Source organism: Lontra canadensis, unplaced genomic scaffold, assembly GCF_010015895.1.
Source record: "Lontra canadensis isolate GAN:19392208 unplaced genomic scaffold, GSC_riverotter_1.0 scaffold2, whole genome shotgun sequence".
Classification (NCBI taxonomy): domain Eukaryota; kingdom Metazoa; phylum Chordata; class Mammalia; order Carnivora; family Mustelidae; genus Lontra; species Lontra canadensis.
Genome location: NW_022630996.1, coordinates 54845678 through 54869915, shown reverse-complemented (window position 1 = coordinate 54869915; position 24238 = coordinate 54845678). Strand labels below are relative to the sequence as shown.

At 36.1% G+C, this 24238-nt stretch overlaps 1 protein-coding gene across 3 annotated transcripts in view; it reads right to left on the bottom strand.

Moving 5' to 3' along the window:
* THSD7A (thrombospondin type 1 domain containing 7A) overlaps positions 1-24238 on the bottom strand; it is a 439942-nt gene that overhangs the window by 2115 nt on the left and 413589 nt on the right. For 2 of the 3 annotated variants that reach the window (XM_032874114.1, XM_032874121.1), the window contains 10 exons: positions 23366-23510; positions 21869-21984; positions 18489-18606; positions 17899-18044; positions 17305-17479; positions 13075-13248; positions 6059-6154; positions 3181-3263; positions 2621-2831; positions 24-111 (listed from right to left, as the gene is read on the bottom strand). In XM_032874114.1, the coding sequence (XP_032730005.1) occupies positions 24-111; positions 2621-2831; positions 3181-3263; positions 6059-6154; positions 13075-13248; positions 17305-17479; positions 17899-18044; positions 18489-18606; positions 21869-21984; positions 23366-23510 (1352 nt within the window). The remainder of the gene's footprint in view (positions 1-23; positions 112-2620; positions 2832-3180; positions 3264-6058; positions 6155-13074; positions 13249-17304; positions 17480-17898; positions 18045-18488; positions 18607-21868; positions 21985-23365; positions 23511-24238) is intronic. The other variant, XM_032874130.1, reaches the window with a different exon arrangement.

The following is a 24238-nucleotide window of genomic DNA, read 5'->3' as shown; positions in this document are numbered from 1 at the left end:
TTTTTAAATATTTAATCACTCACCAAGCTAGATAAATCATGGAGACAATAAAGATGAGTAACACAAATGCCCCAGCTGCTACACCGTAAACCCAGGTCTTTAGTCTCCCATCTAAGAAGAATGGATATTAGTTATTAATTTACATTAGTCTGGTGTGTGTGTGTGTGTGTATATATATGTATATATATATATATATGACAGTCTTTAACTATGACCAATGACCAGTCACCTATGGCCAAATCCTTTCAAAACAAAATGAGTTACTGCTTAGGCACAGTTAATGATTAATGCAAAGCTGCCATTATGAGTTAGATGCTGCTTCATTAAAGGTAAATTATCAATGAGAATTAATGGGAAAGAAATAATATTTTCAATTTACATTCAGATTTCAAGTTCATATGCCTAAATTTTTGTAGCTTCTTATCTAAATTTTACTTCAAATTCAGTGTATGTGTAATGCTAACTAAGCATTTTCTTATTTTTATTCAGAGAATGGCAATTATGAGAAGAAAAGTAATGTAACTTCAATAAAGTCCCACAGCTTAGCGTTAATGCAGACAGGTTTGTGGACATAAATTTTGTCATTTTAACCTTTTTTTCCAAGATAAATTGAAAGTGAATATATTTAACTTTTGGGGGGGAATTAATCTTTTATCTAATTAACACTGTACTTTATAGTTCAGTCAACAATATCCTTTGTAAAAATAGCCAAATTTGATAATAACTTTTTAACTCCAAGTAACATTTTTCACTCCAAGTAACATTTTTCTAACTTTTTATTATATGGAATTAGGCAGGGTAAGAACTTTTCTAATTTGATTTTCTAGTCTCATTTTCTTTGAGGTTCTTAGTTTTGTGTTCAGAATAAACTTCAATTAGATGATAGTATTAATGACTTTGCCTAACTTGATCATTACATCAACATGTATTTTCTGTTGCATGGATACATTTTATTACTGCTAAAATTACTACTAAATTTATAGATTACTGCTAAAATTATAGACTGGGCAAATTGACTCCATAGACACTGTTTTATTCAATATTTGGAAGGCATCGAAAACAAATCGGTACTGTGAAAGTTTTTCTGCTTAGAGCTCGATCAACTTAGAGGTCCATTTAATATTCTAAATATAATTCTTTTCAATTCTAAGGATTTTAAAAATTAGAGACTGGGTTTAAAATCAACCATTCTTGGGTTCATCTGCCTTGAGAGTTGTTTTTCAACAAATATTCTTGGAGTTTTAAAAAAACCAAGAACAAAGTCTAAATGTACTTTTTAAGAACATAAATCTCTTTAATATATTAAAATAATTCATTTTAGGGAGGGTATATACTTAAAATGACAATATTCTCTTTTTAAACTTTTGTTGTTGTTGTTGTTTTTGTTTTTTGTTCTGATGTGAGAAGGTCTGCTTGGATTCTTAGTTGAAGTCAAGATTGCTAATAGCCATTTGCAGCTCCACTATCTTGAACACTGAGAGAAGAGCTTGCCAGGTTTGCACAAACAAGTCAACTTTGCAAAATATACTTTCAGCTAACAGCCATATGAAGGCAAGAACAATGTGGTTAAATCACAGTGTTTTGGTTAAATCATCCAAATACTGAAAATACTTAAAATCCTTGTAGTGATTCTCTAATAAGGGAAACTGTTTGCCTTAATTCATTAGAAATAGAGATGTGCTGTGCAGATTCCCTCCTTTCTCATATTTCTAACAACAGTAAAGTACACTATGCCTGGCTTTGCCTGGGTATTTCCTTTGGCCATTAACTGGTAATCCCTCTTGGTGTGGGGAAAAAACCACCATGATCTGCACTACCTTACAGACCTTGCAGCACAATTTTAAGCACCAGCTTTAGTTCCAGGACTAAGCATACAGTTCATTCCACCTGGGGAGACCGTGTGTGCAGGGTAGGGCCAGCACTGTATTAGGCCTTCAAGCTTTTGCCTGTGTTGGCTTCAAGTCCATTACTAGACACATTAAGGGTGTCTGTTTAATATGACAAGGATCTGGTAAGTCTCCAAACTTAAATCATCCCATTTAGACAGGAAGGCTCCATCCTTGCCCTGCTGTATCTGGCGCTAGGACAGATTCTGATTATTTGAGTTTACCAAATCTAGGGGCTGATAGAAAATGGGCTGGCTACCAAGGACTGCCCCTCCCCCGGTCCTGTCCTGGCATAGCACTGCATTACTGATATTCCTATTTTTAGGTTCAAATTATTACCAGTCTGTGGTCAAATGAAAAATTCTTGAATGCCTTTAGAGTTTTACTTGCTTCAGTTCTGAGTGACAATATACTTTATTCCTAATTAATATTTCCTTGTTAGATTTCTTTGTTCAATGTGAATATAATTATACTTATAAATTTAGGTCTGAGATCAAAATAACTAATATCCTAAATTTTTTTCCAGAAGAAAGTAATTTCATTTCTCTGAACTTTGAGCATGAGTGCCTTTTTCCTAATAACAAAAACATTATGCTATATGGCAGTATCAGAATAAATGAGTATAGATGAAATGATAACTCCTGAGAAAATGCTTGCTTATTTTTTTTAACCCTTTGACAGTGGTTAAATGTATAACTAAAGGATTCTACATTAACACTGTCTAGTCACTTCACCTGGCCCAAATGGCTGTAGAAACCAGGTCCTTCCCCGTCCTGTTGGGTTACTGGAGGATTGGGTGGGATGTACTGCCCGGCTGGTTTTCACATCTCCTCTTTTGTCCTCCACAGTGGGTATCACCACCACAGGGATAAGTGTGCACTGCTCAAGTGTACCATTAGAAGACATGACTTCAGTGTACCCTTCTTCACAACTGCATGTCCTCATCTGCAGAAGAACAAGAGAATTTCTACTGTACATAGAAGGGGATCTTTGAGAGCATAACAGATCCAACTTGAAGAGAAGGCTTTAAGGAAGTGCTGTTTGGGGAATTTACTCTATGTAATTTCTGTCTCAACTGCATAAAAACACACTTTTTAGACTGTATACAAATTATTTGAACAGTAGAAACAGTAAAAACATTCAGAATATTCATAGTGATAAAAGGAGAGCTCTAGAAATAAGGCTTTAGGCCCCAAGACATGCTTTTTCTGGGGGTGGGCGAATGGACTTTTAAGAGGTGGGGAGATGACAAATAATGAAGTTGGCTTGTCCTTCCTAATGAAGTCACACCTACCTCACTACAGGATGAGTGCGGTTGACTACACGGTGGGTTACAAGACCTGTCAGCATCAGGCTGGCGCACCACCAAGCAGCCCCCTGCAGAACAGAAAATCATACGTTGACAAGCAGCATCTCTTGCCATGAGAGAAACACACTGTTGTATAGACTTGTCTTTGAATCCTGAGCCACTTTGGGAACCCCCGTGGATTCTTCTAAGGGTGACTAACCGTGAACTATTTGGTTAGCCTGGACTACTTCGTACAGGAACTTGAGGCCCTTCTTATTCAGAGGAGCTAGCACAGTGCCCAGCACTCAGCAGGAGCTCCACAAGCACTTACTTGTTTAGTTGCTACTTTGAACACGCTAATTGCACACCAGCTATTTCTGTCCTCGTCCCCAGTTCCCCCTATTGGTCCAGTCCAACATTAAAAAGCAGACTGAATTTTTCTTTAAAGTTAAATTTCTTTCTTGGCTAGTCAGAGAAGCCATTTTCATGTCCCTTGAGTCACAAAATTTATGTGACTATCATATAAATGTGTTTTTTTTTAATAATGCATAGTTCTTAGACAACAATCACAATTCCTACCAGTTCAGGATTTTTGTGGGTATAGGAAAGAAAACATTTGTAGCTACTAAGTGATGTATTCCCTTCTTGTTTAACTTGATATTGCAGCTCTCTGGTTTTTCTTCCTTCTCTTTCTTCTTTGTAAGTGTAATACCAAGTGTGCCTAAGTTGTTACAAGTGAAGTTTCAAGATAAGAATTGGTGTCCTAGAGAAACAATATTGGTGATGTGGAGGGAACTTGAGTTTCAAACCATATTTGCTCAGTTGAATAGAATTTTAAGAAAGCAAAGTTTTTCCTTTACTTATTGAATTGATGATCCTTTGGAATTTAATCAGATACCTACTGTTAATTCTTTGCTTTATCTCTCAATAATATAACCTGCTCATCAAAAAATTGTGATGGGAAAGCAGTCACTGAAACGCAATTGCAGTTAAAAGGCCATTATTAAGGTTATTATCATGAAACACAGAAGAAAAAGGAAAACAACATCTTGATTTCTAATAAGGACGACTTCATAAAATTAAAGCAATCGATCAAGATAGGTAATATACTTTACATGCTTGTCTATTTCTCATAAAGAATCCCATCGCTCCTAAAAGATGGAAGAAGAATGCATATAGAGTTTATCACATATCATTTACACACTGGCCTTTTTGGTTTCAGAGTATCAGAAAGAAAGAAATACACTGGGTACTTCAATGGATTAAAAAGGTGAACACATGATGTCTACAGGTAAGCCTTTTAAAACTGGACTTACCTTTGCATTGCATTGAGGAGTATCCCCAAATTTAATGGAAAAAGAACTTTTAACATGTAGAATAAACAGCAGACAGATATTACTTGCACTCATATTTGGGGAGGAAAAATAAAAACCATGAAAAGTAATAGGACCCTCTGGGAAAACTCCAGTGTTCCCTCTGAATAGCTTCAAGAAGAATGTAGACCTTCATTTTCAACACTTGAGTTGAATGACCATCTCTATAAGTGCCTTCAAATTCAGAAAACCTATGCTTCCCTTCCTAGGGTGCTCTCTCCCCTTAGGTCTCTTACAGTGGTGTGGCTGGAAGAGATTCCCTCCCCCCCAGTAAATAATATTGTGAGAGAGCAAAGTTTCCTGGTAGGTGTCTCTTCTTTGTTATATATGTGTCCACTGGGAATTGCTGTTATCAATGGTTTCTTGATATAGATTTCTCATGTATACGATCTTACCTTCACAAGAATATAATTTGATATCCTGTTCCAGCTTTCATAGGAAATAAGTAAATTAGGTTTAAATAAATCCAGGTAATTTAAAATCTAATATAAAAATTGATGCTTTCCAAAAAGCATATTGATCTCTGTTCCTGTTATCTTACTGTATATATTACAGCTAAATTTATAAATGGACATTACTAACAGGCACCCAAATGCACATTACTTTTTATCTCTGCCAGAGGGCCAAAACAATGGCAGTAAGTCAGCAGGTCCCCCTGCTCTCAAAATTTTTGCTACTGTTACACTATGAAGATTCCTATAGATTAGATCTACAAAAATGTTAAAGGAGAGACAATTAGATTTTTGGGTCATGTGCTTAAGGTTGAGGTTCTTTTTCTGACCTTGGTTTCTTCCTAGGTAATTTACAAGGTACATATCTGGAGCCAAGTTTCTCTCCACTTCAAAGGGTCCTTAATAACTCTGGCATTTACTGAGTTTAGGTACAGAAACTTACAGTAATCACAGATTAGAGAAACTCTTTGGTATATTTGGGTCAATTTCAGAAAAATTTTTCATTTGGATTTCTTGACTATATAATTTTTGAGTGGGGATAGAGTAGGTTAACTACCCAGATACTCTGGGCTTGAGACCTGCTAATACTCTTACCTATTAATTAATTTAAAAAAAACCCCTGAATTATAGATTTCTGAATTCAAGCAAGATAATTCAAGATATTTAGCTTTGTATAATTACATTCCCTTAATAATATTTTTGGTCTTCATCTATATTGTTTTTGAGGTACAGAAAGAGATATAGTCAACAAAATACTGATTTTTTTTTTTTTTTTGAGAACGTGGTGAGTTATTCACATAAAATTTTTAGGGAAGGCGATTTGAGATGATAATTTATTGGAATTACAGAGTATGTTAACTAAGTTCTAGCAACATTATCTAAAATGGCTGGATGAGGGAGAATTTAATTGAAATAATAAAAAAAAAAAACAATTACTAGAAACTGAATCCCAACCATGAGCTAAATAGTGAAAGAATATCTTTGCTTCCTTATTTTGTTGAACCAACTGTATGTGTGTTACAGGAAGACTTTCAAAAAACAGAGAAATTGGAAATTTACCTGTTACATTTATACCATCTGACCTTTGACACCAGACTGTTCGGGAAGAACCCTTCCAGGCACTGGCCATCCATTTATACTCATAACACTGTCCATCTGCAGGGACACAATAAACATGAACAGAAGCATTCTGCTGTCTAGAAGGACAATCATGGGGAAAGAATATTAAGAAAATATTTATAAACAATTATAAAAGTGGTAAGTCCATCTCAAAAATTATTCAAATCTTGTCTTGGAATTGCCATATAGATGTTATAAAATTGTTATAAAAATTCCTGATCTATTCCTAAATCTCATTTTTTTTGCCAAGGTTTTTATTCTTTTAATGGTAATACAGTACAGTTGATCCTTGAACAACATGGGGATTTGGGGCATGTACCCCTATGCAGTCTAAAATCTGTGCATAACTTTTGACTCTCCCAAACCTTAACTACTAACATCCTACTGTTGACTAGAAGCCTTATTGATAACACAAAATCTGAGTTAATTGTGTTATATGTTACATACTATATGCTTATAATAACGTAAGCTAGGAAAAAATGTTACCAAGAAAACCATAAGGAAGGGAAAATATTTCATACTGTATTTATTATTTTTTAAAAGATTTTATTTGTCAGAGAGAGAGAGTGCACCAGGAAGGGAGGGCATTGCAGAGGGAGAAGCTCCCTGCTGAGCAAGGAGCCTGATGCAGGACTCGATCATGACCTGATGCAGGACCCTGGGATCATGACCTGAGCTGAAGGCAGATGTTTAACCTACTGAGCCACCCAGGAGTCCCTGCATTCTATTTATATTTTAAAAAAAAACCTCTCATGTAAGTAGATCTGGGCAATTCAAACCTTCAGTACAAGGGTTAACTGTATTATTAAAAGTTTTAAGAAGTATCATTACTCTATGTATCATTCTGAATTATACAGATGAAATATTTTTTTTAATGTAGCTATAGTACATTTATTTTAACTGCTATATAGAATTCCACTGTACTAAATGCCACTTTTTTTTTTTTCTTTTAAGGTATTTCCTCTGAATGGCTTTTAGGTTGTTTTCAACTTTTGCTGTTAGAGCAATGCCTCTGTGGTCAACCTTGTGCAACTCTCTTCATTCTCCTTTAAGGTAAATGTCTAGAAGACAAATTGCTGGGTATCACTATAGGGATGGCTGAAACTTTACTAAATCTTTATTTTTTCCTCTAAAAAGTGACAATCTACATATCCACCAGCAGCAAATAAGGGTTATCATTGTTTGAGCCTTCACAAACATTTATAATTGCCAGATTTAAAATTTTTGGTTAGTCTAGTGGGTGTGGAAGCTCTATCATCATTTTAAATTATAGTTCTTTATTAATGCTATTAAAAAGTAACAAATGTTTGGGGGCATTTAGACGACTTCTTATGAGTGTTGCTTCTTTATATCTTGTGGCCATTTTTTTTATCCTCCTGAAATCTATGCCTTTTCTTATTGAATTGTGGGAATTACTCTAGAATAGCAGTTCTCAAAGTAGGGTCCAGAGAACCTGGGAGACTTAAACATTCTTTCAGACTTTGTGTGTGTGTGTGTGTGTGTGTGTATTTCCTTTTTTTCAACTACACATCTGTGTGAGTAGAGCTGGATTTTCTTCGTATACATAAACTAAACAAAGATTACAACAGATTGAGTGTAGAAACAGAGACGAGAATCTGGCTGTCTTCCTCTAAAGCAGACATTATATATTTGCAAATATGTAAAACAAGACCATGTTTATCAAAGTTATTGTTTTTATTTTGCAAAGTAGCTATTTTCAGGAAGTATTATTGTTACATAAAATTGGTTTTTGGTTATTTAAATCTCATTTTTAGTATAAACTTTTGTGTATATATAACTCACAAAAGAAAATTTGGGGTCCTCATAAAATTTTAAGAGTATAAAATTAGACTAAAAAGTTATAAAACTGTTGTTCTAGATACTAATCCTTGGAAATTAATTGACTTCACAAATACCTTTTCTTAGTCTTTGGCTTCTCTGCTAACCTTGTTTAGGATCTACTACTATGTAGAAGATTTAATTTTTCATCTTTCCCATTTTTGTGTTTGTCCTGTCATTTAGGAAATTCTTCTCTACCTTGAGTTCATAATGATATTCTCCTATATTTCCTTCAAGTGTTTGACAGTTATGCTCTTTACCTTTTGGGTTTATAATTTATTTAGTTTATTAATTTATCAGTTTTGTATATGTGTGAGCTTAAGATAATTTTAAAAACATTATGTAGATAAAGTATTTCAACATTTACCGACCATTATCCTACTGACTTTCAGTTCTGTTATGTACCTATATATGAAAATTTGTTCCTGGGATCCTTTGTTTTATTAGTCTAATTGCTTTATTGTTGACTGGTCATTTTTTTTCAATTATTAGTGCTGTAGAATAAATCTTGAATAAAGCCATGAAAGCTCTTTGACCTCCTCTTCCATTTTCTCTTCTTGAAATTCTGGACTTTAATTAATAATTCTGGGATCTTCTTGGTCTTCAACTTCATACAAATTTTAGGATCAATTTCTCAGATTACTTGAAAATTTTTTAAATTACAGGGAATTTATAGGTAAGTTAGTATAAAATTGAAATGTAATGATATTGAGGCCTACCCATGAACATGCCTATTTTACTGTTTTCATTGTTTATATGGTTCAATAAGATTTCATCACTACTATTCTTATATCATTTCTATTAAATATATTTCTACTTGTAGTTTTATTTTGATTCAATTTTTTTCTAATTAAATTTTGTAATTGACTCTTACTGGTAAAAGATTTTATTTTTTTATTCAAGTATAGTTGACAAAGTATTCATTTCAGATATATAACTCAGTGTTTCAACAGTTACATACATTACAAAACACTCACCATAATAAGTTTAGTTAACATCTGTCACCACACAAAGTTATTACAATTTTACTGACCACATGCCTTGTGATGTTGTTATACTTTTTATCCCTGTGACTTGGTTGCACTATAACTGGAAATTTCTACCTCTTGGTTCCCTTCATCTATTTCATCTACCCCCAGTCTGGCAACCTAGTTAGTTTGCTGTACTTATGCTTCTGTTTCTGTGTTTGTTTTGTTCGTTCATTTTGTTTTTTAGGTTTCATATCTAAGGGAAATCATGTGGTATTTGTCTTTGACCTGTTTCACCTAGCATAATGCCCCTAGGTTCCTCCATGTTGTCTCATGGCAAGATCACATGCTTTCGTATGGCTGAGTAATGGAATACTGTATATTCATACACAACATTTTGAGCCATTTATTGATGGACATTTAGCTTGCTTTTATATCTTGCCTATTGCAAATAATACTGTAATAAACATGGGGTGCCTATATTTTTTTAAATTAGTGGGTTTTTTTTTTCTTTTATTTGGGTAAATACCCAGAAGGAGAATTACTGGGTCATAAAGTAGTTTTAATTTTTTGAGGAACCTCCATACTGGTCACTACAGTGGCTGCACCCATTGAGGTTGCTGCCAAGAACGCATGAGGGTTCCCATTGTCCACATCCTTGCCAACACTCGTCTTTTTGAAATTAGCCATCCTGACTGGTGTGAGGAAATTCTCACTGTGGTTTGGACTTGCATTCCCCTGATTAGTGATGTTGAGCATCTTTTCATTTGTTTTTTGGCCATCCATTACCTTTCTTGAAAAAATGTCTATACTGGTCCTCTGCCCGTTTTTTTAATTAGATTTTGTGTATACTGAGTTGTGTAAGTTCTTTATATAGTCTGGAGATTAACCCATTATTGGAAAAATCATTTGTAAATATCTTGTCCCATTCAGTAGGTTGCCTTGTTGTTGGTTTCCTTCTCTGCATAAGCTTTTAATTTTGGTGTAGTCCCAATACTTTTATTTCTGATTTTGTTTCTCTGGCCTGAGGAGACCTATCTAAAAAAATGTTGCTAAGGCCAATGTCAAAGAAATTACTGCCTATGTTTCTTCTCAGAGTTTTATGGTGTCAGTTATTATATTTAGGTCCTTAATTGATTTGGGGCTTATGTGTGGCGTAAGAAAGTGGTCCAGTTTTATTCTTTCACATGTAGCTACCCAGTTTTCCCAGTACCATTTATTGAAGAGACTGTCTTTTCCCTGCTGTATCTTCTTGCCTTCCTTGGGGTAGATTAATTGACCATGTAAGTGTGGGTTTGTTTCTGGGCTCTATGTTCTACTGATCTAGGGGCCTATTTTTATGCCAATTCCATACTGTTTTGATTACTATAGCTTTGTAGTATAGTTTGACATCTGCAACTGTGCTACTTTCAGCTTTGTTGCTCTTTCTCAAGATTGCTTTGGCTGTTCAGTCTTTTGTGATTCCATATAAATCTTAGGATTATTTGTGCTAGTTCTGTAAAAAAAAAACAAACACTACTGGTACTTTGATAGGGGTTATACTTATTCTTCCAATCCATGAGCATGATCTCTCTTTCCATTTATATATGTGGTCTCTAATTTCCCTTATCAATGCCTTATGATTTTCAGTGTACAGTCTTTTAATTCCTCAGTTAAGTTTATTTCTAGGTATTTTATTCTTTTTGGTACAATTGTAAATGGAGTTTCTTTTTCTTCTGTTTTGTTATTCATCTATAGAAATGCAATGGGTTTCTATATATCAATTTTGTATCCTGCATCTTAACATGATTCATTTTATTCTCATAGTTTTGGGGGGGAGGGTTTTCTGTGTATAATATTACATCATCTGTAATCAGTGACAGTTTTACTTCTTCCTTACCAACTTGGATGCTTCTCATTTCTTTTTATTATCTGATTGCTATAGGTAGGATTTCCAGTAGTACACTGACTACAAGTGGCGAGGGAGGATAATATCCTTGTTGTACTTCTGTTCTTAATGATAAACAATACGAGCTTGTCTATGAAGCATAATAATGTTAGCTGTGGGTTTGTCAAAGATGGCCTTTGCTATGCTGAGAACCACCTGTTGAGTTTTTATCATGAGCGATGTTATATTTTGTCAAATTCCTTTTTAGTATCTATTGAGCTATCAGGCTTTTTATTTTTTTGTTTTCTGTTAAAATTTTTAAGGTGAAAATCATATAGTAATCTGGATGATTATTTCTTTGTTTTCAACTATAAAGCTTCCGGTTGTGCTTTGGCTAGAACCTTCTTTACTAGGTTGAAAAGAAGTAGCCACAGTGAGCATCCTTGCTTTGTTACTGATTGCAAGGGAATGTCTCTTATGTTTCCCCTAATATTATGATGTATGCTGTTAGTTTTGGTAGATAACATTTATCAGGTAAAATGATTTCCTTCTAGTTCAAGTTGTATTGGGAAATTTTTATTGTAAGTTAATTTTGCATTATATGAACACCTTTTCAATGCATATTTAAAAATTATATGCCTTTTTTCCTGTTGCTGTGAGGACTTACATTAGTTTTTCCTAATATTTAGGCATCTTTGTACTTTCAAAATCATAATTAGGATATTAATGATTTGGTTAGATAATACTCGTTCATGATTTGACATCTATTTTCATTGGTGAATTTATTGAATGATTTTACTGACAGGGCTATGCTCCCATGGAGCTGGAGGGATTTTCCTCATCTTTTTTCCCCACACAACTTTATTTTTTAAGATTTCACATAAAAGGGAGTGGTTTGCTTCTTTAAATTTTGGTAAAACTCAAATATTTGATAAATCTGAGTTTTTAATTGTTACAGACTCCATGGTGTAGATTCTCAATTATTCTTGGTATAAATTATAACAACATTCTAGATTACCTTGAAGTATTTATATTAGCAAAATTTATTCAAAAATATATTTTCAAACTCCATTCTATTTGTTGTAGTATTGATTTTGCTCCCCCTTGATTTTTGCCTTGAGGTGGTCTACTGAGTTTTCGTCAACTATTGGTTGTTGATTATCTTGTTTTCTATCTCATGAAATTTATATTTATCTGTATTAGTTATATTCTACTTTTTCTTTAAAAAAAAAATTCTCTTGAGTTTAATGCTTAGCTCATTTTAAACTTTTCTCCTTCCCTTTTAGGCATTTAAGGCTTGAAGTTCTCTCCTAAGAACTTTTGTGCTCCCTCCCACAGGCCATTTGGTATGTAATGCCCTAGAAGTGTGGTTTTTAGTTTTTACCGTTGCGTGTGCATGGGGAGATTTCTTTTGTAATTTTCATTAGTGATTTCTAATTTTGTTTGTCCTTTTGGTTTGAGCAAATCTTTCCCTGGGATTTATTTCATTTTCATTACTACATTGTGCTAGGACGTAAGGAATGATTTATCTGGTTGGTGAATTTGGGAAGATTCAACTGACAATGGGGATGATTCTCCCTACTTCTTAAGTCATCTAGCCCATTTGGTTTTCATTCTAAGCATTGTTCCTTCACATTCTAAGCTCTCTCCTCCAACTTTTCAGTAATATTTTGGCTTCTATTTGCTATTAAATGTCAAACTCCCTAATTGTTTCAAAACACAAGCAGGAAGGAATGGGTTGTTCGTTGACCCTATAAATTCTTAGGTTTTCATTTAGACTGCCTCTGTGTTCCCAAACTATGACATTTCAATGTGCGGTGGCTCTTGGAAATGTCATGAATTGCGTGGCTCTATATGTACATGTACATACACATATAAACCTATAAACATGTATGTTCATGTGTTATGTCAAATTCTTATCAACACTTTATCAATTTCTAAGAATACAGTGAAACCTCTCACTTTGCTGTGGATTTTTCTTTGTTTCCACTGATTAAAATAAAGGATATTATTGTGACAAGGGTTGTCCTGGGTATACAAATAATGTGATCTCAGTTATTATAGCTCATAAACACACATTTTTTTACATCTCTTATCTAATTTATGAAAGGTGGAAAGATTTTTCCTCCTATAAGTTTTTAAAATTCAGGATCATACTCCTAATTCTCAGTCTTAAGTGAGATCTTAGCAAATTACTTATTGAACAGAAAAGTCCGTATCTTATGCTTTTGTCTATCAACGTAAAAATGAATTAAAAAGATTTAATGATTTGCAGCACTCACCATTACACGATTTTGTTTCTAACATTTGCTCTGGGCACAGATGCTGATTTTCTAGTTCCTGTATAATCACAGCTCTGGAACGGACCTGTATTCCACCAAAGCCTAGGTCTTCACCATTCACACAGGTTAGCTGACACAGGCTCCATGAAGACCAGTCCTTCAGATAACAGTCACCTGCAAAACACAGGTTTGTGGTTTATACCCATACCAATAAACAGTGGCCAAGCATATAGTAATTTTACTTCTTAACCTCACTGGGAAATATATGACTAGCATACCAAAAAAACATGATATTTGTATGATTTAGATAACTATTTAATATTTGTGAATTTGTAAGTGTGTATCGATGTTACTTTTGGAGTGGACGTTACTGGGTATAGCCTATGGATTGAAGGAGCTTGTTCCTTGTGATTCACCTCCTCTGAAGAGACAAAAAACCTACCACCACTACTCTTGTCATTATTACGAAAGGGTATATCATCTTGTAGGTACTTATAATTTCAAAAGAATCTGAACTCCGAGGCTGAGAAAACTGGCATTTACACTTTTTTCTCCCCTATTGCTTACCAGAGGTGTGGAGGTGAGAAAGCCAATTGAGCCACTGGAGTAGTGGCGACAATGCTTGTAATTTTACCTGATCTACAGCTTCAATCCACTTCTCCTTTTTTTCAGTTATTGACTGAAGAATAATACACATGAAAAAATGTTGGAATTTTCACAACGTGATTACAAAACCATGCAACCGATACTCCTATCAAGCAACGGGGCATTCTCAGAATTTCAGAAACCCTTCTTGGGTTATATATGGAATTGCACCGTACACATCTTCAACAAATATTTCGCTCTTTTTTGTTTGCAAGATCCACATGTATTTATGTAGTTCTAGTTTGATCATTCTTACTGGTGTACTTTGTTCCACCGTATGAAGGTATCACGATTTAGATATCCGTTCTAGTGGTGGGTAGGTGGAGAGTTGTAAACTCTTCCTACTAGGAATACCGCTGTTGTGAACATTTTAGTATGAGTCTTTGAACTTTTACGTGCATTTCTATTGGGTCCATACCTAGGAGTGGAATTGCTGGACCCTGGTGTATCATGCGTTCAACCTCTTCAACCATTTTGAGAATAGGGAAGAGTTAATGACGTATCTTTCCCATATGCCCATCCGTGCTTCAGGACTGACTGGTGATACAGTATTCAGAGGGTACAGTATTATGACAGACACAAATCCATAGGGATTCTTACCATGTTAATTATTCTAGCCATACCACATGCATAATTCATATTGCGTTACATTATGCTGCAGAGGTCTAATATTAGCACAAAGTTGCCTGGAGATCGGATTAATGAAAACATGTCTTGTGTTGTAATTAAGAAATCTTGGTCAGGCATGAATTATTGACTAATAGATGTCTAATAGTAAAGTGGAGTGATCTTTGTAGATCTTTATAATAGTGTATCATTAATATTCAATGTCCTCCTGAAGTGCAGAAAATTCTAGTAAATTTTACAAGTGTTACAAGCATGTTTAAATACTTTTGGGTCCCCCAGTTTTTAATTATGCAGGAGAAACTATTAAAATTTTAAACAGTCCTCTCAAGATAAAGGTAATATAACTCTACCTCAGTGACTGCAAACTACATGGAAATAAAGCCTACTAGTAAAAAAGGTAGGTTTTATCTCTCTGCTTATAGCACTTGAAATAGTGTATTTTACAATAGAATTCAATATATCTTTTAGTAACTGACTGTGAGTTATACATTCCTCACCCCCAAAGAATCCAGCTCAGGCTTCAGAGATTTAATAACAACAAAATGAGAATGAGATATTAGCTTGTACTAAACATACTTTCATATTGTGACTGTGACCTACAAAGCATAATAATAAACTACACTATGCCTGCAAAAGACAGGACAGGTGTATGAAATGCACATCCCTACTTTAGTATTTTGCTCTTTAAAGCTTGGTAGCTCCTGTATTGCCAATTTTCAAACCCATTATTGGAGAAAACCAGCCAAGAGAGGTACTGAGATGCACAGATCGTAATTTACCAAAAAAGAGCAACCTCATCCTGGATTTATAATTAATTTAATTAGAATGGTGTGTTTGCCCTGTTGGATATTATGGGATCTTCCTTTCCTCTGGGTCACTTAGGACAAAGTTCAATCTCGTGTTTACTTATGTTAGTATTAGATTTGCAACTCTCTCTTCCATTAGAAGGTAAACTCAATGTGGACAGGGTATATTTGTCTCTCGCTGTATCTCCAATCTTGAGCCCTGGGCAGGGCCCCAATAACACTTGATAATCAAATGAATGGGTGATTGGGCTGCAGGAAGTATAATGAAAACAAGTAGGAGAAACTCCACAAGGAAGTAGACACCAATGCCTGGCGAGGAGGCCAGTGTTGTGGGTACCATAATAATTGTATTAATGGCCCTGGAGAATTGGCTTTGGAAGTGATGGGCCTTACCAACTTTTAGCTTTCATCATCTTTCATGGACTATGTGACCATGCAGCACATCGAAATCCAAACGTTCAGTCCCTGGCTTTTCTCAGAGCCCTTACCTGCTGCCACAGGCTGAACCTCAGTCTGTTGTGAAGCAAAATGATTTTATTAAATTCAATTGTGTGTGAGATCTGGACTGAGATCGGGCCAGTTTGGGGGGCAGGAAATGGAAGAGGGGAATTGCTGGATCAGGCTGTTATTAGCAAGTGTTGGAATGTCCAAGAAACAATACTTAGCCTATGTCTAGAAAGTAAGATTCTTGAAAAGCTCTTTCTTCTCCTGAAGTAGAGGAACCCATCTGTACACACAAAACTGTTACAGTTGAATATGCAAAGTGAGAGGATGCTCTCAAAGTCTAGCACTTAGTTCAAAGGATTGGGTTTTATCTATGCTCTGTTTAATTTTATTCAGTTCACCTTGATAAACTATAGAAACTGCCAATACAATCACCTCAAATAATTTACCTGTTGAAGAATAAGCAGATTAATGAGAATGAGTGAACAACCTCTATTGTCTGCTTTTTACAGTGTTTAGATACTTAATTCCATTAGAATAAACTTTTGAAAATATGTTCTCCAGCTTTAAAATTTTCTTTGACTACCCAAATAAAAAAGGTAGGATTTATTTTTGTCTCCAATATTTGTTTGCCAAATACTTTTTATCTTGGGGGAATCTTGTTTTGAAATAACACATTCCTTAATAAGATATTAATATTTTTCTTATATGCAAATTGAGAGAATAAAAACTTTCCACTGAGGGTGAACTATAGGCAATTTATTTCCAATCTTCTTCTTTCCTGGCCTACTAATAATAAACTGTTGCCCCCATCTTTCTCAAAGCCTTAGGCTCATGCTTGACATTGAACCTATTTTGATTTCTATCTACCCTCAAGTTCTCTGCCTCAAGCCCAAATTCCTAAATATTAGCTTCTCACTGTTTGCCAATTATCTCTAAACTATCTGATATATAATGTTTGCTTTCCACATTTTACTGCATGAACCCCTTGTGTCTAACTTTGATTTGAATTGGAATTTCTTTCAATATTTTCTTCCATAATATTTTTTTCTCTTGATGATGTAGCTGGGGATAACACTTGAGGTTCATGACCATTTGCCATCACACTTTGCATATATTCCATTGTCTTTTGGCTTTCATTGTAACTAAGAAGAATTCTTTTATAATTTTAAATGATTACCTTCAGTTGCAGGTAATCTGGTTTTTTTCTTGATGCTTTACTAGTTATTTCTCTACATTTTATATTTTACCTACAATATACCAATGTGCGAATTTATTATTGACTCTATTCAGGACCTAGAGTAAGCTTTCGTTACAAGGACTTAATCTTTCTTTAGCCATTATGTGTTTAGATCCTGCTTCTCTTTCTCCTGGAAGTCCTAAATAGGTGGAAATTCTGTCATACTTGTCCTGTCAAGCATGAGCCTAAGGCCTTAACTGCCATTCCCTGCAGGTGTTAAAACTCCAGGTGGGTGGGTGTCAGCAGAGGCCACATGGGAGACCCAGACTTCACCCTTCGCTGGCAGTAACAAGGCAGTACCCCCCCTTCACCCACACTACAGTATCCAGTTTTTGGCGCAGATACTACTGAGTGAGAAGAACTAGCTGACATGACTTGAGTATCCATACAACTTGGACTATACCCCTTTCTCAACCCTGGTGCTAACAGGAAATGACCAAACTATGAATTCTGTTTTGGTATTGTTACCTGGGCAAGGCTGGGTGCAGGTCTCCTCGAGAACCATTTTTTTATTACCATCTATGATGGGTTCGATGTCAGTACAGAATTCTTCATCCACCACTTTGCTGAAATCATCAGCTGATCCATCACTCACTACACAAGAAATGTTCCTTGTTTTGGTCCCTTCGCCACACTGGGCATCCTGAAATGCAGGAAGAAATAACTAATTAGGAAAAGAAAAATAATTCATTAGCAAGCTCATCACTTACAGTCATCTCTACACCACTGATTTTGATTTATGAGCAGTTAAAGAAGCATTTGTCACCCTAGGGAAGAAGTCCTATAGGACACTAGCTATAAAGTAGACAATGAACAATCTATTTGTTTTCTAGCCAAAGACAGGCAAATAAATTTTCATTAAACTGAATCTGTCTCCAAATGATTTAAAAAACACAGGACAGGGACTGCTTATTATCAAAACTAATTAAACAGTTCCAAAATGGCAAAGCATCTAAAATCTTCAGGAGGAAACACGCTGTCAGCTCTGAAAAATACTTCTGAAAACAAGTCTCTGCGGATAAAGGACACACATTTCCATACAACTTCTTGAGATCTGATTACCTGCACTTGGCATAGAGACCACTGGCCATACTGCCACTGGTAACAGGGTTTCACTGGGCAAGGCCTGGACTGTTCCATCAAGGCAGGGCATGGCCGCCCATCACCCTGAAAGGGCTGGGTCACTGTGCGTCTTCGGACCATTTTTCCTTAAAGAGATACAAAGGGATGCAACATATTTGTGCAAGCGTGTATCTTGAGAGAGGGCATCACAGACCTTTCTGCTGAGGAGACCTGAGGAATGAGTAAGGCTCAGACGTTTTGAAGAGAAAGACACTGACTCAACCTTTCTGAAGATTATCTGGTAAGACTTCAAGCAAGAAGGATATTTTATTTCCTTTTCCTTTTTTTTTTCTTTTAAGATTTTATTTATTTATTTGACAGAGATCACAAGTAGGCAGAGAGGCAGGCAGAGAGAGAGAGAGAGAGAGGGAAGCAGGTTCCCTGCTGAGCAGAGAGCCCAATGCAGGACTCGATCCCAGGACCCTGAGATCATGACCCGAGCTGAAGGCAGCGGCTTAACCCACTGAGCCACCCAGGTGCCCTATTTCCTTTTCCTTGGCCTTGGGTCTAATGTTAATGAAGGTACAAACCTGTGAGGCCACATGTTTGAGAACATTCTGACCAAGGAGACCAGTCGGAAAGCTGACAGTTGACCGGGCATTCCACCATGCAGGATGTGTTCATCGGCCAGTTCTTCTCCAGGCCAAGCTGCGAGGAGAGAGGCAGATCTGTTTGTACTGACCTGGAAGCATGGCTCAGTGCTTAGAAGGAGGGAGTAGTGGAGAGGAGAGGACAGGACGAAAAAGCAAGATGTATAACAGAATAAAAAGGTACCTGGAGGTCAAACACCCACACTCAAAAATAGAAAGTGGCTCAATCCAGAAGACTGGGAGCAAAGGGCACAGGATGAGTGCTGGAGCCCATTTACTCAATGCTGTTGAACTGTTTAAATAAGTCATGAAAAAAAAGTAGCTTTAGTCTCCAAATTGGCTTAACTTCCCTAAACAAGGAATGAAGAGGTGTAAGCACAATTCCTTTCCATTAGTTAAAAACCAAGAATATCACCAATATGTAGATCTATAGTGGTATCTCTGGGATATAACTTATTTTTTCACGTGCATGTTAACGGAAAAGCAAAAGGTTTGAAAGAAAAATCACCGTTTGAAACTAATAACACACTGAAATAATACAAAATATTAGTTGTTAAGTACACTATCTCTTTCAAAAGGAAATATTGTTCAATAGAACTTTTTGATTATGACTATTTCATAAACACTTTTTTTTTTTTTTACAAAGATTTTATTTTCTAAAACTGATCGCAGCAGCTAACTGTAGGATAACTCCCTTATTCTGGTTAGCCTCTCATCAGATACTAATATTGTGACATTCTGTTGGCACTGAGTTCCTTACTTAAGCATTCTACTTTTAAAATCGGAGGTTTCAAACTTATTGTCTGTGTACACAAACAGTTAAAAATTCCAAGGTTCAAAGTAGCATGAAAATAGAAATATTTAAGAGCTTGTTAGGAGAGTACAATTTTGGGGGCGGGAGTAATCCTTGGGAATTTGTAAGATCTTGTTTCATTTCTGTATGGAAAGGAAGTTCAAGTGTCTAATGTACATAACAAAAGCTGGCAAAAGAAAATTTTTCTGAAATCTTGTGTTTTGGCCCAAGTATAGCTCGTGGCTCTAGGTTATCCGCTGAGAGAGGATCAGGTCAGTGACTGCAGGCTGCATACCTCTGCAGGCACTCCCATTATATTCTCCACCAGTAATACTTGACAAAGCTGAGCATTTGGTAAAAAAGTTTTTTACTATTTTTACCATATCCATTGAAGTCTCATAAAGTCACTTAAAGTCATGGGAGGTCGAAGAAAGGAGACTTACAGTGATTATATGCTAAAAACGATGTGTAACATTTAAGGTAGACCATTGTTTTCTGGACAGAAGATCTGAATCACAGAATTCAACTATTACTGACTCATTTCACTACAGAATTGAAAAGAATGTCTGTGTATAGATGCCCTGGGCATCCAGTAGTAAGACATTTTAACCCTTTGCTACTTTTTTTCTTACATTTATGTGTTCTTCTTCCCCCCCCCTCCCCTTACTCTCTCAATATATTGGGTGAATAAAGAAAACATCAAAGAAAAAATGCTATATAAATGCTAGATGGGTTTAACCCTAATTGTCCTCTTTGTTGGGTAGGAATGGCATTTTTTTTTTCTTTTTGGCTGTTAGGGACACAGCAAGAGTTAGCTACTGCTGTCATGCTGAATGCAGGGTTTACACATGTATTAGTAGGTAGGCAATCAATCCATTGTTAAAAAAGATAGCCAGCTTTTCTCAGGGCTATTATTTAATACTACTGCATCCATGGGGATGGATAAAATGGGATAGAAGTTGTTTATTCCAATTCCTGCAGAGAGAGCACTATTCTCCCTAAAGACAGTGTTTACTAGAATGTTATAATTTGAATCCCTAATTGTCACCACAGCATTTGAACATTATAATATTAGTGCATAAGAATAAGTTTATCTAGACTCCTGGATAATTGAAATTAGTTATTTCTCAGGGTTTACTCACATTTCACTAAAGACATAAAGGAGTCTAGGTATCCCTCTGTCCTATAGTCATGTTTTTTAATTGGTTTTGTAGGATTTGGGTTTAGCTTTCACAAAGCTCTCAGCTATTCATAGATTTCATTCTGATCCAGGATGACATTTATATGTACATTTGCAAAAAAGGAGATACATTAATTAACTAGAAGTAGATCAAAGCTCTCCAGCCAATATATGACTATAATAATGTTCATTAATACTAATGTTATTTTTATAATGATTACATTACTTTGATGTTACTAGTTTCAAAACCAAATTAATTCAGGTATGAAATGTATAATTAAAGTGTGAATACGCTAAATTATGTTATAAGATGGTGGTGAGTGGAATTTATTAAGTAAACAACTTGTTTTCAGCACACTCGGGAACTCTGTTCCCATGGACAGATATAACGAAGTTGTTAGGGCCACATGACAAAGATATCAAATGGATTAAGATATTTCCATCTCGAGTTTTTTCAGGAGCTGGAACAATTTACTATGGGCTTATATAACCCCTGGGATGTTTAGATAGAAGTTATGGTCACCATGTCTATTGAACCCTAATGGAGTCATAAGCTCCTCTCTCTCTGTTCAAGATCTATTGAAGCTCCTGCTTATCTTGGTTCTTGTTTAACCCAGTGGGGCTTACATGCAGGGGAAGTTAAAACCTGTCAGGAACGTGAGTACACATTTGGTATAGGAGTCAGACAAAATCGTTACATGAAGTGTTGTTTCATGAAAGCTAAGAAAGACCAACAACTATGTTTCCCCACATTTCATAAGGTCATACTTAGAAATGACATCACTTTTATAAATAGGGAAATTAATAGCTGTAGTCTCTGTACCTCAGAGTTACAATGGCAGACTTCACTCCTTTGTTTGAATTTCAAGCTCGCATCCAGACCTGAGTACTTAGACTCTCACAGCTGGATATTAGATCCTAATATCAAAATCTGCTACCAAACCACATGCGATCAATGTTGAGCAACAGAGAGAATAAATGATGGCTCTTGGCAGGTGTCCCAGGCAACACAAAATTCACATGAAATTACAAAAGATGATGAGTAGTCTGATTAAGATTTATTGCCTTTATTCACCTTGATTACTTATTGTTCCCCAAGCATTTCTTTCAAAATAGGCTAATTAGCATACCTTTGGGCTCCAAGCAGAACAAAATACAGGAAATTATGTGTAGAAATCAGTATTTGGACAGTGTTTCTTTTCAAGAGGGTGCTTAGCGGCCTCTGAATAGTGCAGAGAAACGTCTGCTGGTAATGAGCTGCACTGAGCACAGGTCACTTGGCTCAGCATGAATCAAAATTATTAGGGAAGAATTTACTCACAGAGATATAACACAGTATCCCCTCACCTCTTCACAATATTTCAGGTCAACCGACTTGCCATCACTTCGAACACAATCCAACATCCTTGTTTTAATGCCATTTCCACAAACTGCCTTCTCACTCAGCTGACACGTACTCCAGTCTGAAAGGAAGGGAGCCCATCAGAACAGAAGGCTACGTAGGAAACAGATTTCAAATGAAACTCTGATGACCTGAATCCCATATTTAATTCACAACTGCTTCCTAAGCCCCACAATCAATCATCCCACATGCAGAGCATATGGGTCCCGGCTTTGAACATATCAAGAGTCAAATGGAATTGCTGGGGTTGCACAAAGCTACAGGGATTATTCTTGAAGGCAGATGTCTACTTGACAATCTTTGACAGCTAGCTGTTTGGTGACATTGTGAAACTGGCTTTGGCCCGCAGATCAAATGTCACTTAAAAACTTTTTTCCCTAATAAAAGGAGAAATTTAAAACTCAACATTAGTTTTATTTTAGCAAAATCATCATAATTTTAATGGGTGCCACTTTAACTGTGTTGCTTTAGTCAAATAAAATACCATTTCGCTTACTGTCCATTCTTAGAATATTTTAAAATATACACTTATTTATTTCAAAATCACTTTTGGCCAGATCTATTTAGTACTTTTATTTCATGTCTTTTGCAAAATGATTTTTTCATTTTTCCAGAGTAGCATAGCATATCCTGGAGAACTGTGACTTCTTTATATCATCAAAGGAAACTGAAGAGAAAAACCTAAGGAAGCAAAAAGCCAATCTGACTGCTGTGTGTTATTGTACGAGGTTTGGGGTTCATTTTAGTGTGAGAATTACTCGGGAAGAATTCCCAGATAAGCTTCAGTATTGCCATGCATCATGTAAACCAACACATTCTCTTCTTTCCTAGACTATCTGCCTTGATGGTATGGAAGGGTTATGGGAAAAAAGGGAATTCCTAATAAACCTTTTTTTCTGAATGAACAACCCACGTATCCTTTTTCATCTGTACCTTTGATAATATAGAAATATTAGTATCTTCGTCATATACTTTTTGGTAGCTCAAGATTGCCGACATTTTTACATCAGACTAATTGTGCTTATAAACTGTCCCCACACCAAGAATTGTCCCAGGATGTTATAGCAATTAAACATCTCCTGAAGAGGATGTTTACCTTTCAATAAACCTGATACTTATGGGAAAGATGTATCTTTTACTTGCACCTTCCCAAAGCGGGAGGATGTCTTGAACGGGATCACTTAGACTCTTTACAATCTGCCTTAATCCCCTCATCTCTTCACAACATTTCTCTTCACAATATTTGCAGACATCCTCCACATCTTGATGTCTATTAAAAAGAGATAACTATTTCTGTCTTTAAATAAAGAATTCTCTGGGAAAGTAAGCAGCATGTCCAAGAGGGCCACAGATGGGGATGAACAGTACTTACGGGGTTGCTGCTGGGCTGGAAGACGTGCGATCTGGCTTACATCTCGGGGATGAGGAGACTATGCACGTACCTGTTACATTATAATCGTAGTGGAAGCAGTTTTTGTTCAGGTTACAAGGTTCCTTCTCAACAGCATTAGGGCAGGCTCTTCCTTCATCAGCGGGTTGTCTGATGGGATCAGCTGACCTTTGCCGGAAACTGCTTTGACTGCAAGGCTGACAAAGAAGAAAGCAGCTCCTCAGAAAGGTGAATGAAGACTCAGCCACACGAGGGCTAATATATTAGGGAGAGCACCGGAGCAGGAGGGAGACTGTTGGGGCCGCTGGCTAACTTGAACAATCCCATTACACCTAGGTTTCATCATCTATGAAATCAAGGTGTTAGATGAGTTTCCAATGTCCCATCCAGCTGTAAGATGCTCAAGGGTCTATGTGTCAGACACTCAGCTACAAACACACACACATGATCCTATTAATTATTGCACATCACTACTATAGAATCCATAATCCATCAATCTATCCAGTACAGTTTCTTGGACCTGAAAACCATTTTAAGGGTGACTTTAAATAACTAGCTTTTAGTGACCTCCTTGATTTTCCTAACGGGCACACACACATGCACAGGAACACAACTCAGCAGGTAAGGAAGACAAGCCTGCCATTTGCTACTGGCACCGTCTTGTTCGGAAAACATCTGGTTTCTAAGAACAGGAACTTCAAATCGGATGCTATAGAGTTAGAACAGAAACTCATTTGCACAGCCTTGTCCAACAGCTGACTCTTTGTTGCTCTTTAACTTGTATCCAAGTCAACTGGCATCTCTGTTCTGCTCTGCTCAGTCAGCTGGCTGCCAGTTGCACCTTTAATCATGTTAACACGGAGACAGAAAATTAACTTCGCCTTGAAAACAGGCATCATAAATTCTTTGAAATTGTCTTATTTCG